The following is a 14,182-nucleotide window of genomic DNA, read 5'->3' on the forward strand; positions in this document are numbered from 1 at the left end:
ATGGTCTATGTTCCCTCTCTTATAGTTGTAGCTGCTGCATTTTAGTTAATTTTTGTATGTGTACGCACATCTTCATCTTTACCCTGACCACACTATTCCCTGGGGAATTTTTTTTAAAGTACTCATTCCTACACTCATCCCCTTCTCAGAATAAGTCAAAATTTCTAGGAGTGGGGCTGAGGCATCATTGTTTTCTAAAAGTTTCCCAAGTGATTCTAATGTGCTAGGGTAGAAAATTATTCATCTATAGCATCTCTAAGAAAATAAGTTTTCCTTATCTTCATGGTCCTGGAGTTTGACTCATTCATTGTCTAGCACATATTTAGCTTTCAGTAGATGTTGAGTCAATGAAAAATAATGGACAGTTACCAGGCAAGTTATTAAATACACTACTGTTTTGGAATTCTTACATATTAGTGTGAAACTATTACCCCAAATTTGTCTAAATAAAAGTATTGACAAAAAAACTCAGGTATAAAAATAGACTAAAAAAATCAGTGGGGCTATTCTTGTTCGGTACCTACATCACGAAATGTAGTATAGTTAACTGTTCCAATGAGTACAATATAAAGGAGAAATTATTGCATTCATGGTAGATGATTTTTGCCATCAATTTTAAAGTAATCATTTCCAAATTTTACAGAATTAACTACAACTCGATAAATTGTATTATACTTAAAATTCAATGCTGCAGCTATTGAAAACATCATACTTACAAGCATATTATAGTTCTTTGTCATAACTCTTTGAAATCAGTGTAGTAACTGACTATTCAACAGTTGCTTTTTACCACTTTTAGTGAGAGACAAACGGAAAGCAATAGACATAAAATGTTCTGCAAAAAGAAATAAGCTTGTAGTCACTAGCATAATGCATCATCACCATAATTAAATAGAATTCTCTATCCCAGATGTAGTTTATGGAAACCCTCAAGCCTAAGACCTGTTAACAAGTAGGTACCTCAATAAATGATAGTTCTCTTCTTTATGCTCCACTTGTAGCTAATTCTGTGCAAAGGAATTTAGAAGAGCAAGTTTATCTGACAGTTTAATCTTTTAAAAATGCATTAATGTTCCCACAGATGAAAAGAAGTAAAGAATCGATAATTAAAAATCATAATCAAGAGGAAATAAGTATTCTTCGTTGTTGGAAATGTAGAAAATGTATAGCAAGTTCTGGTTGTTTCATGGAATATCTTGAAAATCAAGTGATTAAGGTGAGTACTGCTAACTCCAGTCCTGAAGCAATTTCCTAGTCTAGGAATGCTGTGGGTGCACCCATACATGTGCACACTTCCTGCTCTATGCCTGATTAAGCTTTTACCTCATTTTACCTGACTCACTGAAAACATTCCAAAGTAGTATTCAAAAGACATCCCACCTTCCACAGTTACAATTAATTATACCTTTAGCTGCTAATGTTAACATGACCTTAAATTTCTAAGTTGAAGATAGTAGTCATTATATTTTACCCCTCTCATGAGTGTACCTTAATGATCACTGCACAATTCAGGATCCTCGCTAGAACTGGAAAAGCTGTTTTATATATATATAATTTTTAAATATTCAATATGGGCCTAAGAGAGGAGAGAAAGTTCATGTATAATATAAAATAACCCATAGGAAAACCTGAATAATATTTTTAAATGTTTGTTCATTCTGATAAAAATAAATGTTTTTGAAACAACAAAAACAAAAATCCCTAATATTCCCAATCTTCTCCTTCTTTGAGAGACACGCTCAGCCTCTATTTATTTATTTGCCACAGCCATACTTTCTGTTTTTCTTTTTTTGTCATACTTAATCATGATCATTCCCTCTCCATTCTAACAAATTAGCCAACCTGGATTGATAATGGTAGATAGTTTTGAATGGATATTTACCATATACCAGACACTTTTTAATCACTTGATGTAACCTTTTAATTGGGAAAAAAGTCCCCAAACTTTTCTTGCTAAGAGTATTTTATTAGATATAATGTACACTGAGTTTAAAAAAAATTAAGTGTACAACTTGATAAATTCTATCTGCTATGAATCAAATCAAGATGTACATTTGCATTGCCTCATAAATTTCTGTCTTGCCTTTTTCCAGACAGTGTTCTCCCTCTTGAAAGGCAACCGCTTTACTGATGTCTATCATCAAAGCCTAGTTTTGAATGTTCTTCACATTCTTTCCAGTGGAATAATATAGCACTGTTTTGTGCCTGACTTATTTTCCTCAGCATAAAGATTTAGAGATTCATTTATGTTTTGCATGTATCAGCAGTTTGTTCCTTTTATCATTGAGTATTGTGCCATTTATGAATATATCACAACTTGTTGATTTTTTTTCTGCTGATGGATATTTGTACTCATTCCAGTCTTAAGTTATGAATAAAACTGCTATCGAAATTTTTGTGAAAGTCTTTCTGTGGTTATGTTTTATTATTTCTTTTTGATATACATATATATAGGAGTGAATGTTTTGGTTGGATCATAGGGTAGGTATAGTGGAATTTTTTTTTCTTTTCTTTTTTTTTTTTTTTGAGGCAGGATCTCACTCTGTTGCCTAGGCTAGAGTGCAGTGGTGTCATCGTATCTCATTGCAGCCTCAGACCTTTGGGCTCAAGTGATCATCCTGCCTCTCAGCCTCCTGAGTAGCTGGGACTGCAGGTCTGCACCACCATGCCCAGCTAGTTTTTGTTCTTATTTTTTATAGAGATGGGTGTCTCACTGTTGCCAGGCTTGTTTCGAAATTCTGGACTCAAGTGAGCCTCCTGTCTTGGCCTTCCAACGTGCTAGGATTATAGGCGTGAGTCACCACATTTGGTGTAATTTAATATTGTTAGAAACTGCTAGTAGTTTTCCAAGGTAAATGTTCACTTCCAGTAGCAAAGTATGAGAATTTCAATTGCTATGCACCTTTGCCAACACTTACATTTTCAGTCTTTATACTTTTAGCTATTCTGATAGATGTATAGTGGCATATCACTATAGTTTTCATTTGTATTTCCTTGGTGACTAATGATGTTGATGTTATGTGCTTTATTGGTTAGGCACTGTTTTAAATGCTTTATTTATGTGATTTATTCTTTATGGTAATGCCTTGAGGAAGGTAATCTATCATCTCCATTTCACAGATAAGGAAACTGAGACACAGTAGGATAAGTACTTTGCCCAAGTTCACGCTGCCTCTAAGCAGTGCAGCTGTGACTGGACTGGGCAGTGAGGCTACAGAGCCAGTGCTCTTAACCTCCAAACTCACTTTGCTGCCTTTGGTCCTCCCTGAAGATATTATGCAATTTCACATCTTAGTAGAGTGGCTGATCCTTTTATCTACCTGGAGAACTCCCACTATTCATTCATTAAACAAATATTTAATGAGCAAGAACAGCTGAAGTATTGCTCTAGGATGTATTGGGATGGGAAAGAGTGATATAGGTTCAAAAACACATATTCCAGCCCTCTAGGAGCTCTAATTTGAAAATATGCCAGTGAGTGTGGCCTGATTTGATGAATACTGTAAGAGAGGAATGAAACAAACTTCTGCCTAGGCTGGTCACAGAAGGCTGCCTGGAAGAGGTAATGTGTGAACAGATATATATACACATATATTTTTTTTTACAGCTTTTTAAGTATAATTTGTAGACCATAAAAGTCACTCACTGTAAGAATACAATTTAATGGATTTTAGTTGTGCAACTACCACTACAATACAGTTTTGGAACATTTCCCTTACCCCATAAAGTTTCCTCATGCCCATTCGTCCTGCTCCCTTCCCCAGGCAACCACCAATCTTATTTCTATCTCTATAGATTTATATATAAAATAAAATATATGTGTATTAGTGTATACATAATATGTAAGCCATTGAAACTATGAAATGAAAATGTATAAAACTATGTATATAATTTTACATATAATATGTATACAATGGAATACTATTCAGCTTTAAGAAACAGTGGTGATATAGCATCTCTTGTATTTTCCTGGATAGATCTGGAACCCATTCTAAGTGATGTATCTCAAGAATGGAAAAACAAGCACCACATGTACTCACCAGTAATTTGGTATTAACAGATTAACACTTAAGTGGACATATAGGAATAACATTTATTGGGTGTTGGGCAGGTGGGAGGGGGAAGCAGGGGCATGGGCAATATACGTAACCTTAACATTTATACCCCGATAATATGCTAAAATAAAAAAAAGTATACATAACTTCAAATATAAATTATGTATAAAATTACATCTATATACTAAAATATGCAAAATAAAATATATACTAAAAACTATTAAGAATGACAAAGGAATAATTCAATATTATGGTTAAGTCTAGGTGGATGGAGTGACTCTGAGGGAGGCTTCTAAAATTAGTAATGTTAATGTTATATTTCTTTTTTTTTTAATTTTTTTTTTATTTTGGCATATTATGGGGGTACAGATTTTAAGGTTTCAATAAATGCCCATTTCCCCCCCTCCCCCCAAAAGTCTGAGTCTCCATCATGACCATCCCCCAGATGGTGCACATCTCACTCATTATGTATGTATATACCCACCTCCCTCCCCCAATGTTATATTTCTTAATCTGGGTAGTGAATATGTTGGTATTTGCTTTTCTTTAATCTTCTTTATAAAAACATGTTTTATATTTTATGAATTTATAAGCTTCATAAAAATATTAAAAATGAACATGAAAGGATCTTTTAATTAAAGGAGACCATAAAAAAATTATTGGAACCTAAAAGGATTCTAAATTTATCACCTATAAGATTATATAAATGTGTTACCTATTAAAGTGACTATATAGTTTATATATATATATAAAGTAAGTGTCTTTTTTTCTGAATTTTCAGTGAGTGAAATCACAGGTAGGTGTTGTTCTGGGATTTACTGCTTTTACTCAATATCACAATGTTTAAGTATAGTTTTAGTTTATTTTTACTTTTGTATACTATTCAGGTATATTAATCACACTGTGTAATTCATTCTACTATTGATAGACGTTTGAGTTGTATCTAGTTGTTTTGCTCTTATAAACAGTGCTGCTATGAGCTTTCTTGTACATATCTTTGCACATATGGGAGAGAGGATATTACTAGAAGTGGAGTTCCAGCATCCCAGGGTATGTGCATGTTCAACTTTATTGGGCAGTGCTAAGCTGTTTTCAAAAGATAGTCTTACCAGCACTTGTTGAGCATTGCTGTGATTCCACGTTTCACCAACATTTAACATCTCATTCTCAATGGCCATTTGTGTTTTCTGTGAAGCCTCTTTTTTTTCTTGCCTGTGTTTCTAGTATGTTGTTTCATTTTGATTTTTGGAGGTTCTTTAAGTATTCCAAATATTAAACCTTTATTGCTTATTGTATTGCAAATATCTTTTCCCAGTTTATATCTTCATGTTTTGTACTTTTTTTTTTTTAAAGAAACTCTTCTACAATGTGAGGGGAAGATTTTTTTTTTTTCCTTTCTTCTGTTGAATCCCAAAGTTGTGATAGGCAAGTTTCCTTGTGTGTTTTTCTTAGCACCAGGTTTATTTCTCATTCACCTTTATACTGAGGTTTTAACCTAAGTTCCTCTTTAGTTTCTTTCCACCCAAGCAAGCACTGAGGTTAATCTCCTGTCTTCCACATGTCGACATGAAATGGCCCTCAGAACAACAGAGTCAGGAAGCTGGGGAAACAACGTCCATAACCATAGGCTCCAGGGCCATTAACCATTGTCAGGAAATGGAATTCTCACCCAGCCTCTCAGCCCTTATAAAACTAGGAACTGGAAACTAGAATTGCTGTGATCTTTGCTGCAGAATAACCAAATACCTCCAAAAGCAAGCATGCTGTACGAAATAGCATGAATACAGTCATTACTTCTGTTTTCGTAATATTGAGCAGGTACATCAGGTTGGTTGAAGCTAAGTTGATGTGGAACTTGAGCTGTAAGGGTGTCTAGGACATTTGAGCTTTAGTTTTCTAGCCACTGGCACACAGGAAGGCATGAGAACAGGAAATTTAGCATGGAGTTTTGAGACACTCTGCAGTATCCACAGGGAGAAAAGGGGACCTCTACCTTGCCTTCAGGCCTGAGATACATGAAATATGGACAAGAACCAAAAGCAAAATAACAAAAACCCTAAAAATGTAAAAATAAAATAATAGCAATAGTCTCCATTTGTGCAATCTGTGGTGGGGAGTGGTGTCCTTAGTTTTATTACAGATTTAGACATGTCATTTGGACATTAGTAATGTTGAATGTTGTAGGGATAGCTACAATAGAAGACCACCAGACACTGCCTTCAATGTGCGGGCTGTGCACTGTACAATTCTCCAGGGTGCTAGTCTGTGAAAGGTGGTTCTAGATTTGTGCTGAGTAAAGACCCTGAATGAGAGTTAAAAGTATGCATTAGTTTTAATGAGAGATCATTGGTCAGCATTCATTGTAGTTGTGAGAGTTGTAGGGACAGGTACCAAATTCTAGTGGGTTGAGGAAATTGAGAACTGAGGAATGATCTAACACTTATTAAAAAGTACTTTAATTATTGGGTTACTTAATTATTGGGTTATTGTTGAGTTTTTTTCCCATCACCTGGCTGTGGAGTGTTTCATCTTATGCCATAACTGCCATGAATAGGATTGATGAATGTTGCATTGACCATTGAATTAATTCATATTAATGTATAGCTCCTCCTTCACCTTTTTTGGTTAGATAATTTGCTTGTTTTCTCTCTAGCTTCATTATTCTGGTAGTATCTTTCCTTTAATAGCTATAATACTGAAATAAGTCATGTTTCTGCTTATTACATTTTTAATATTTTGGGTTCCCTTTTCCTGGTATCAGCATATATTTATTCCATACTTAGTCTTACCACATGCTATGCTATGGGCTGAATTGTGTGCCCCTCAAATGTATATTTTGGAAGGAAGAATGTGACTGTATCTGGAGGTAATCTGAAGATAGGGTCATTGGCAGTTAATTAAGGTTAAATGAAGTCTTAAGGATGGGGCCCTATCAATAGGAATGTGGTCTTATGAGAAGAGAGGGAGAGGTAAGAGAGAAAATGTGAGGACAGTGAGAAGGTGGCCATCTGCAAGCTAGGAAGAGTGCCCTTATCAAAACCCAAACATGCTGGCACTCTGATCTTGGACTTTCAGCCTCTAGAACTGGGAGAAATAAATTTCTGTTGTTTAAGTGAGTCAGAGTCTATGGCATTTTGTTTTGGCAGTGCAAGCAGACTAAGACACCACAGGTCCTATTACAGACACTGGAAATGCAAAGATGTGCAGAAGAGAGATGGTTGGTCCTTGAGAAGTTTTCAGGATTTATAATTTAACATTAATATAATTATAATTAATGTAACAAAATTATTAATGCATTAAATTATTATATAATGTCGATAGTTTGATATTAAATTAAGAATTTAATGTAATATTGACCAATCATGTAAATATTAGACATTGGACAAGTAATATAAATAATTAGCCGTATAAGTGGCAAAAAAGAAAAATATAGGGAGCCTTAAGAGTTAGGATATAGACAGGATGCTGGACCTAGCTATAAGGAGAAGACTTTCCTGAGGAGCTGACTTGTGTGGAGATATGATGGCTGAGAGATGAGATGTGAGGACAATGTGAGAGGAAGAACACTTCAAGCTTCAGAACCACCATGTTTAAAGGCCTTGTGATGAATTCACAGAACTAAAAGAGATTGCTGTGATTGGAGTTCAGAGATGAAGAGGGAGTTTGGCAGGATTTGGGGTTAAAATAGGTATTGATCAGATCATTTATGGTCACATAGTCAAATTAAAAACTTCGATCTTTATCCTAGGAGCTGGAAAGTCAATGAAAGGTAATAACATGGTCTCTGAATTTTAAAAAGATTACTTTGGTTACAGTCTGAAGAGTGAATTTAGAAAAGCAGCAAGAATTTATGCAAGGGGCTTGTTTGCTCTTCAGTGAGGCTTTCCATTTTTTTTCTATTCATTGTGACCTTTGGATTTAGAAAAGTTTTTACCACTGAAGTACCTTCTCAAAGTATGAATAGAAAAACCGGGTTAAATTTTGGTTTATTTACATTTGTAACACTTTAAACATTTCATTAATAATGTCAATCTAAATGATATTTTTGTTACATAATCTTTTCCCTGTGGTATTTATATCTGCAGTAATTAAATAATATAGTTGGTTCACTTTTAAAGAATTAGCTAAGGGAATTGTATTGCTTACGTTGGGAATGCCAAGCATTAAACATCTTTCAAAATAATATATAATAATATTAAATTGTTTATCAGCTTTTTACACTTAATCTGTTCTACTTAATCAAAAATACTAAATATGAAAAATAATGCATTAAGTTTATAATTTTAAATTAAATGATGAAAACATTTCCTGCCTTTCTTCAATAGGAAACAAAATAGCAATACATTGGCTCCCTCTGCTGCTTGAACAAATTATTTCATTTACATTTTGTCAACCTTTTTCTGATAGCATTATGTGAAATTGGCTGTTAGTTACTTTTCCCTCTTTTTCTTTCTCTTTCTCCCATGTGATAAAGTTGAGATATGAAAAACTATTAATAGTAAAGTTTTTTTAATCCTACTAAAACAATTGTTTCTAATTTTTAGTTTAATTTTTCCCAGGGAGATAACCTGCTTTGCCAATACTGTAAGGGCTTTAAATTCTTCAAATCAAGTTGCTTCCAGTTTCATCATTTATCTTAAAATATGTCAATTAAAACTTGTTTTATCGTATGTATGTGATATTTTTTAATTAAGCAACTAAGATTTAGAAACTTAATGGTTGATATGTGCTTTTTTTTACCTGTGAAATTATATTGAAAATAAATATCACACATATATTTATTTTTCTAAGCCTGTGTATATGTAAATGTAGGTGAAATAGATGAAGTAGTTGGCATTCTCACTTATCCTGGTTGTCTTTTTATTTTTTTGCTCTGCCTCCCCCCCCATATAAATCGCTGTAACTTATTTTCTTCTTCTTTTTTAATTGGCATGAAAGTATGCTTTTACTTTTAACTATTTAAAGAAAAATGTGTGTTTGCTTCATATTAATAGTTCTCAAATGAAGAAGGTTGGGATAAGGGGTCAAATTGCAGAATCGGCTGTGGGATTTTTTTTTTAAAACCTACCTCTCCCCATATGAGTGTATTATTTTTAGTTAATAGTTATTGCTTCAGTTTTAGTTTTGCTTTTTTGTAAGCTTAGGGAAGAATAGCAATGCCATGCCTTAAAACATACTCATGCTACAGATGTAAGAAAGTTTATTGCCTTAAAAACTATAGTATTTACTAGGTACAAGAAGTAACAGTGGAAGCTTATTGGCTAAGGGCCTGAATTTTGAAGCAAGATTGCTTGGATGGAAATCCTTGCCTTGCTACTTACTTTGTGACCTTGTCAAGTTACTTAAAGTTACTTAATTTCTCTTGTTTCAGTTTCCATATTTGTAAGATAGTAAAAACTCTTCAAACAGTGCCTGAGGCCTAGTAAGCACAATATAAATGTTTGTTACTTAGTAAAAATAAGAAGAGAAAGTACATTATAAAACTTCTTTCACCTACCTGCAACTATGACTAAGTGTTTATTATCATAGGCATATTTATAAATCATTTTAAGAATTTATAGTGGATAGTGTTGTGATTAGTGTTATGTGATTAAATACCATGATCAATTTAATGATTAAATGAAATAGTGAAATGTACATAGTGATATAATAAATGTAAGGTACCCACCACAGTCCCTGGCATATTAACAAGCATGTCTTTTTACCTGCTTTCTGTGGTGAACACTGTATATATAGCAATCAGTCAATAAATGTTGAAATGTTGATTGCTGTTAAGTTACCTTGACCTTAGTAATCTCTTATTGTTTCTACCAATGTAGACATTTTTTCCTTCCTTCCTTTATAGACAGAATCTTAAAAAATCAAAAAAAATTCTAGATCCAGTAATGAAAAGGTGAATTTGTCAATTCCAGTTTGTATTTTCCATAAGAGCCTTTTAAAGAATTAATTGGAGTTATACTAATCTGTATAACTGTTAGCTCCTAAAGGAAGGAGCTGATATATATGATCAGTGTTTCTAAAGATTAATTCTATTTTTCATAAATTTTTTCCAGACCTTTATTTTGTTTCTGAAGGACAGTATTTAGGTAAAGATGTACTCTTTATTTTTATTGAGTCATTTCCAATAACTTTCTAATGTTCTTTTAAAAATAGATTTGTTTAGTCACTTAAACTTTTCACAATGGGTCTTGGCTCATACAGGAACAAATTATTGAGAATTCAGATTTTTAAATGAAAATTTTCCAACAATGCAGAAAGTAAAAACATGCACACTTTTTGGGGGTCTTCAATATTTAGAAGAAAATACTTTAAAAATTAAAGGGGCTAAGGAAGATAAAGACTACAGTGAAAAATATAAAATTTTATACAGAATAGGCATCTTTCAATCACCCAGCATTTATTACATAGCTATTATATTTTAGGCATTGTCTCATGATCTGAGGGTACAAAGAAAACTTAAATGCATGTCCCACAGAAGTTACCAACTACCAGGATTTAGACCTGAGAATTAAAACAGAAAATCCTTCTGTTTGGATTAGAAATTTTCAGGAGATAAAAGATTATTTCCAGGATGAAAACCAGGGTCATGTGTCATGAGCATAAACAAAATGAAATTATATTTTAATTCTTTGAATATGTAGAAAATAAAATGATTTGGAAAATATTTTTCCCTGGAAGAATATATTTGTAAACATGATAATACTAAAAATATTAACATGAAGTACAGAAGTATGTAAAATCTGGAGCAACATAAAGCATTTAGAATCATTTAAACGTGTGTGTGTGTGTGTGTGTGTGTGTGTGTGTGTATTTCTAAATTAAATGGCTAAAGATTCTTTCCATTTTTTGCCAGTGTATTCTATATTAAAAGATATCTTTCTCAGACTTTTTTTTCTTTCTTTCTCCTTTCCTTTCTTCTTCTTTCCTTTCCTGACAGAGTCTCACTCTGCCACCCTGGGTAGAGTGCAGTGGCATCATCATAGCTCACTGCAACCTCCAACTGCTGGCTCAAGCAATCTTCCTGCTTCAATCTCCTGTTTAGCTGGGACTTACAGGCACACCATGACCCCAGCTACTTTTTCTATTTTAGTAGAGAGGGGGTCTTGCTCTTGCTCAGGCTGGTCTTAAACTCCTGAGCTCAAGGGATCCTCCCTCCTTGGCTTCCCAGAGTGCTAGGATTACAGGTGTGAGGTACCACTCTGGCCATAGACTTCTTGATAGAGTAGATTGTAGTTAGAGGGTCTTCACTTTAGTGCTTTTTCCAAGTCATCCTAATTTATATGTGAGTTAGAAAAGGCAGTAATGACCAAACTGTTATTGCAAATATTCACTATAAGAACTTAAAGTGTTGGAAAAGGCAGATGACTGAAGTGCACAAAATCAGATTCTAAAACAAAGTCTAGATTCTTAACTTTAATGTATATGAGAGTCATAGTAGAGGCTCATTTAGAGTGTAATTAGAGTAATTGCACTCTAAATGACCCTCTACTACAAACTTTAAGTACCTCTGATACTGTTGCTGTAGGGACCACATTTTGGGAAATTCTCTTCTAAAGTGGCCTTTTACAGAGCTCTTGATCTTTATCTAGATTATGTTAATTAGTGCTAATCAAAAGAAAACCTTGCACTTACCACAGTGTTGCTGTTCTATCTCAAACTCTGTGGAAATTGGCATCCTTGGATTTCTTAGAATAATTAAAGTTTGAAGTCCTAGGCTTACTACCAATGACTAAATAATGCCAGAATGTCTCCCTGTAGGAGGCAAATCTGATAACATCTATTAATATTTGTATTACATTGTGGGGTTAAGAAAAAAGTATCTAAGGATGTTTGCTTGTATTCATGCAGTTTTCTTGCTGCTGAACCAGTGGAAACAGATTGTAACTTACAGTTTCTCTTCTCATGCTAAAATTGAAGATTTACTTTTCAAAAGATCTATTAGTCTGTCATATGTTTATCCATGTACAGACCTGCACTGAAGTGTACCCTCTCCTGCCCAGTTTATCAGATGGATTGGTAGACTTATTTAGAGGGCCAACTTCAACTACAGTTTTGAAGATACCTTTATTCCTGGTATAGGGGAGGCCACCTCTCACAGTAGGTCTGTTATGACTTACTTTAGGGGAGTTCAGAAAAGCCTTCATAGAGGTTTTTGACCTACTTCCTTGGAAAAGGGCAAGGGGCAGGGGCAGGGGTAGGGAAAAGACCTTCCTGCTTCTGCTGTTTTTCAGTATGCCTAGGTGGCATGTTTTGAGGCAATGTGTCCTGAACCCCATCTTTCTTCTTCCCCATCTTCCTTCTCCCCATCTTCCTGCATGTTAATCTAGCATCTTTATGGAGAATATAGCAACTTCTTTATTCTGCCATTAGTATCATTTAGATAGAATCAGAGATTGAAGGCTGGGGAAAGCTGCCATGAATGGCACTATTTTGTCTCACACACAGGGGAAGAAAAAAAAAAGAAGGCAGTACTGTATTTGTCCATTCAGTAACTCACTGCTAAATTTTAAATTTCATTTGATAGGCTCGGTGAAATAGAGTTCTGTTTTAAGTCACAGGTAGCTATTCCCTGAAAAACATATTTTTGTTTTCTTTGTGGGTTTGTTTTTGATTGTGGGAGTGAGGAAAGGAGGGCAATGCATATTTGCTTTCTACCTAAAAGTGAATTTGTATTTTTGAGTTTGAAATATGAAATTTGTGAAATAAATTCTGAACTGGTAATTATAAATATCATTGGTTTTTATTTAACAGGATAAATGTGATCCAGATGATACTCAAAATATTTGTCATGTGTGGCACATGAATATAGAAGCCCTTCCAGAATGGATAAACTACTTAATACAAAAAGTAAGTTTCTTATTTTGAGTAAAATTATTAATGCAACCTTAGGAATGTTTTTGTCCTTGTTTTAGAGCTATTTTTCTTGGATGCATTGCTTAGCTAACCTATCAGCTGCCCCCACCTCTTTGCACTACTTTTCTCTCTTCTGTCTTATATAGCTATTTATCCTTTATAGATACATTCATACTATAAGTAATTTACATTACTCATAAATATACATAAGTATATATATGACATAAGTAAATATATATTATTATACATATATACACAATAGCTTACTTATTAATTGCCTAACTCTTCACTTCCATTGGAATATAAGCTTCATGAAGTCAGGGATTTTTATATTTTATTCATTCCTATGTCCTCAGCACCTAGATTAGTACCTGTTGAGTAAATGAAATATCCCATATGTATCATTAATACCCATACACATACATATATACACACACAGAAACTAAGTAATCAATGACTCTTATTGGTGTAATCAAAATGAAAATACTACACTTTAAAGAACTCTTAATGAAATATTATGACAGCAAGACCTCACCTTATTAATAATATGGCATAGTTATTTCTCACAGTTCAAAAACACTTGTCTTAGAAAAGTATAAGTAATATGATTTTAGAAAAATATAATTACATCTCTCCACTGAGTAGCTTACTTTTTTGTTAAAAAAAAAATTAACATTTGATAGATATCCCTTGCACCCATTCTCACATTGCAACAATTTCCTAGGAAAATGCCAGGGCATGGGTTCTAAGTGTACTGAACTTTACAAAATGTATTAGCACACTGCAGACGTGTCACTATCTTTGGTGAAAAGGTAATTTGAAGCCAGTTCACTATTAATTTTCAATCTCAGTATAGAAAATACACCATCTGTTGAGTGCAATCAATATCTTTTGGCTTGTGTAAAAAGCCAAAGGAAGAGCTTTATTCTTTTGATTGAGTAAAGTTCCCTCCCACAGTGCTTGGTATGCAAGAAGTGTATCAAAACAGACACTTTTCTGTGAGATTTTACTTGCAAATTAAGCTCCCTACACTAATTTGCTTCCTGGTGACATAGTGTATTTTTCTTTTCATTAGTTCACACTGTATCCATATTCAACCTATTGTTTAAAAGACTCTCTTTTGTAATTCTTAGGAGTTTTATTTGGATGGACATGATTTGCAATATGTTATCATTCTAGAACTTTGGTGCTGCTTATCTCTATTTATCGTAAGGCTTGTTTCCATTTGCTGTTCTGTCCACTAATCGGAAAACAGGAAGCTAGCCTTTTCTATG

The 14,182-nt window shown here is 33.8% G+C and overlaps 1 protein-coding gene across 1 annotated transcript in view; it reads left to right on the forward strand.

Moving 5' to 3' along the window:
* Window positions 1–711: 711 nt before the first annotated feature.
* Window positions 712–14,182, forward strand: part of RNF180 (ring finger protein 180) — a 126,685-nt gene continuing 113,214 nt past the window's right edge. The window contains exons 1-2 of the mRNA XM_012784053.3: window positions 712–1,216; window positions 12,807–12,902. Coding sequence (XP_012639507.2) covers window positions 1,070–1,216; window positions 12,807–12,902 — 243 coding nt within the window. The 5' untranslated portion in view covers window positions 712–1,069. The remainder of the gene's footprint in view (window positions 1,217–12,806; window positions 12,903–14,182) is intronic.

This window comes from Microcebus murinus, chromosome 11, assembly GCF_040939455.1.
Source record: "Microcebus murinus isolate Inina chromosome 11, M.murinus_Inina_mat1.0, whole genome shotgun sequence".
Taxonomy (NCBI): Eukaryota; Metazoa; Chordata; class Mammalia; order Primates; family Cheirogaleidae; genus Microcebus; species Microcebus murinus.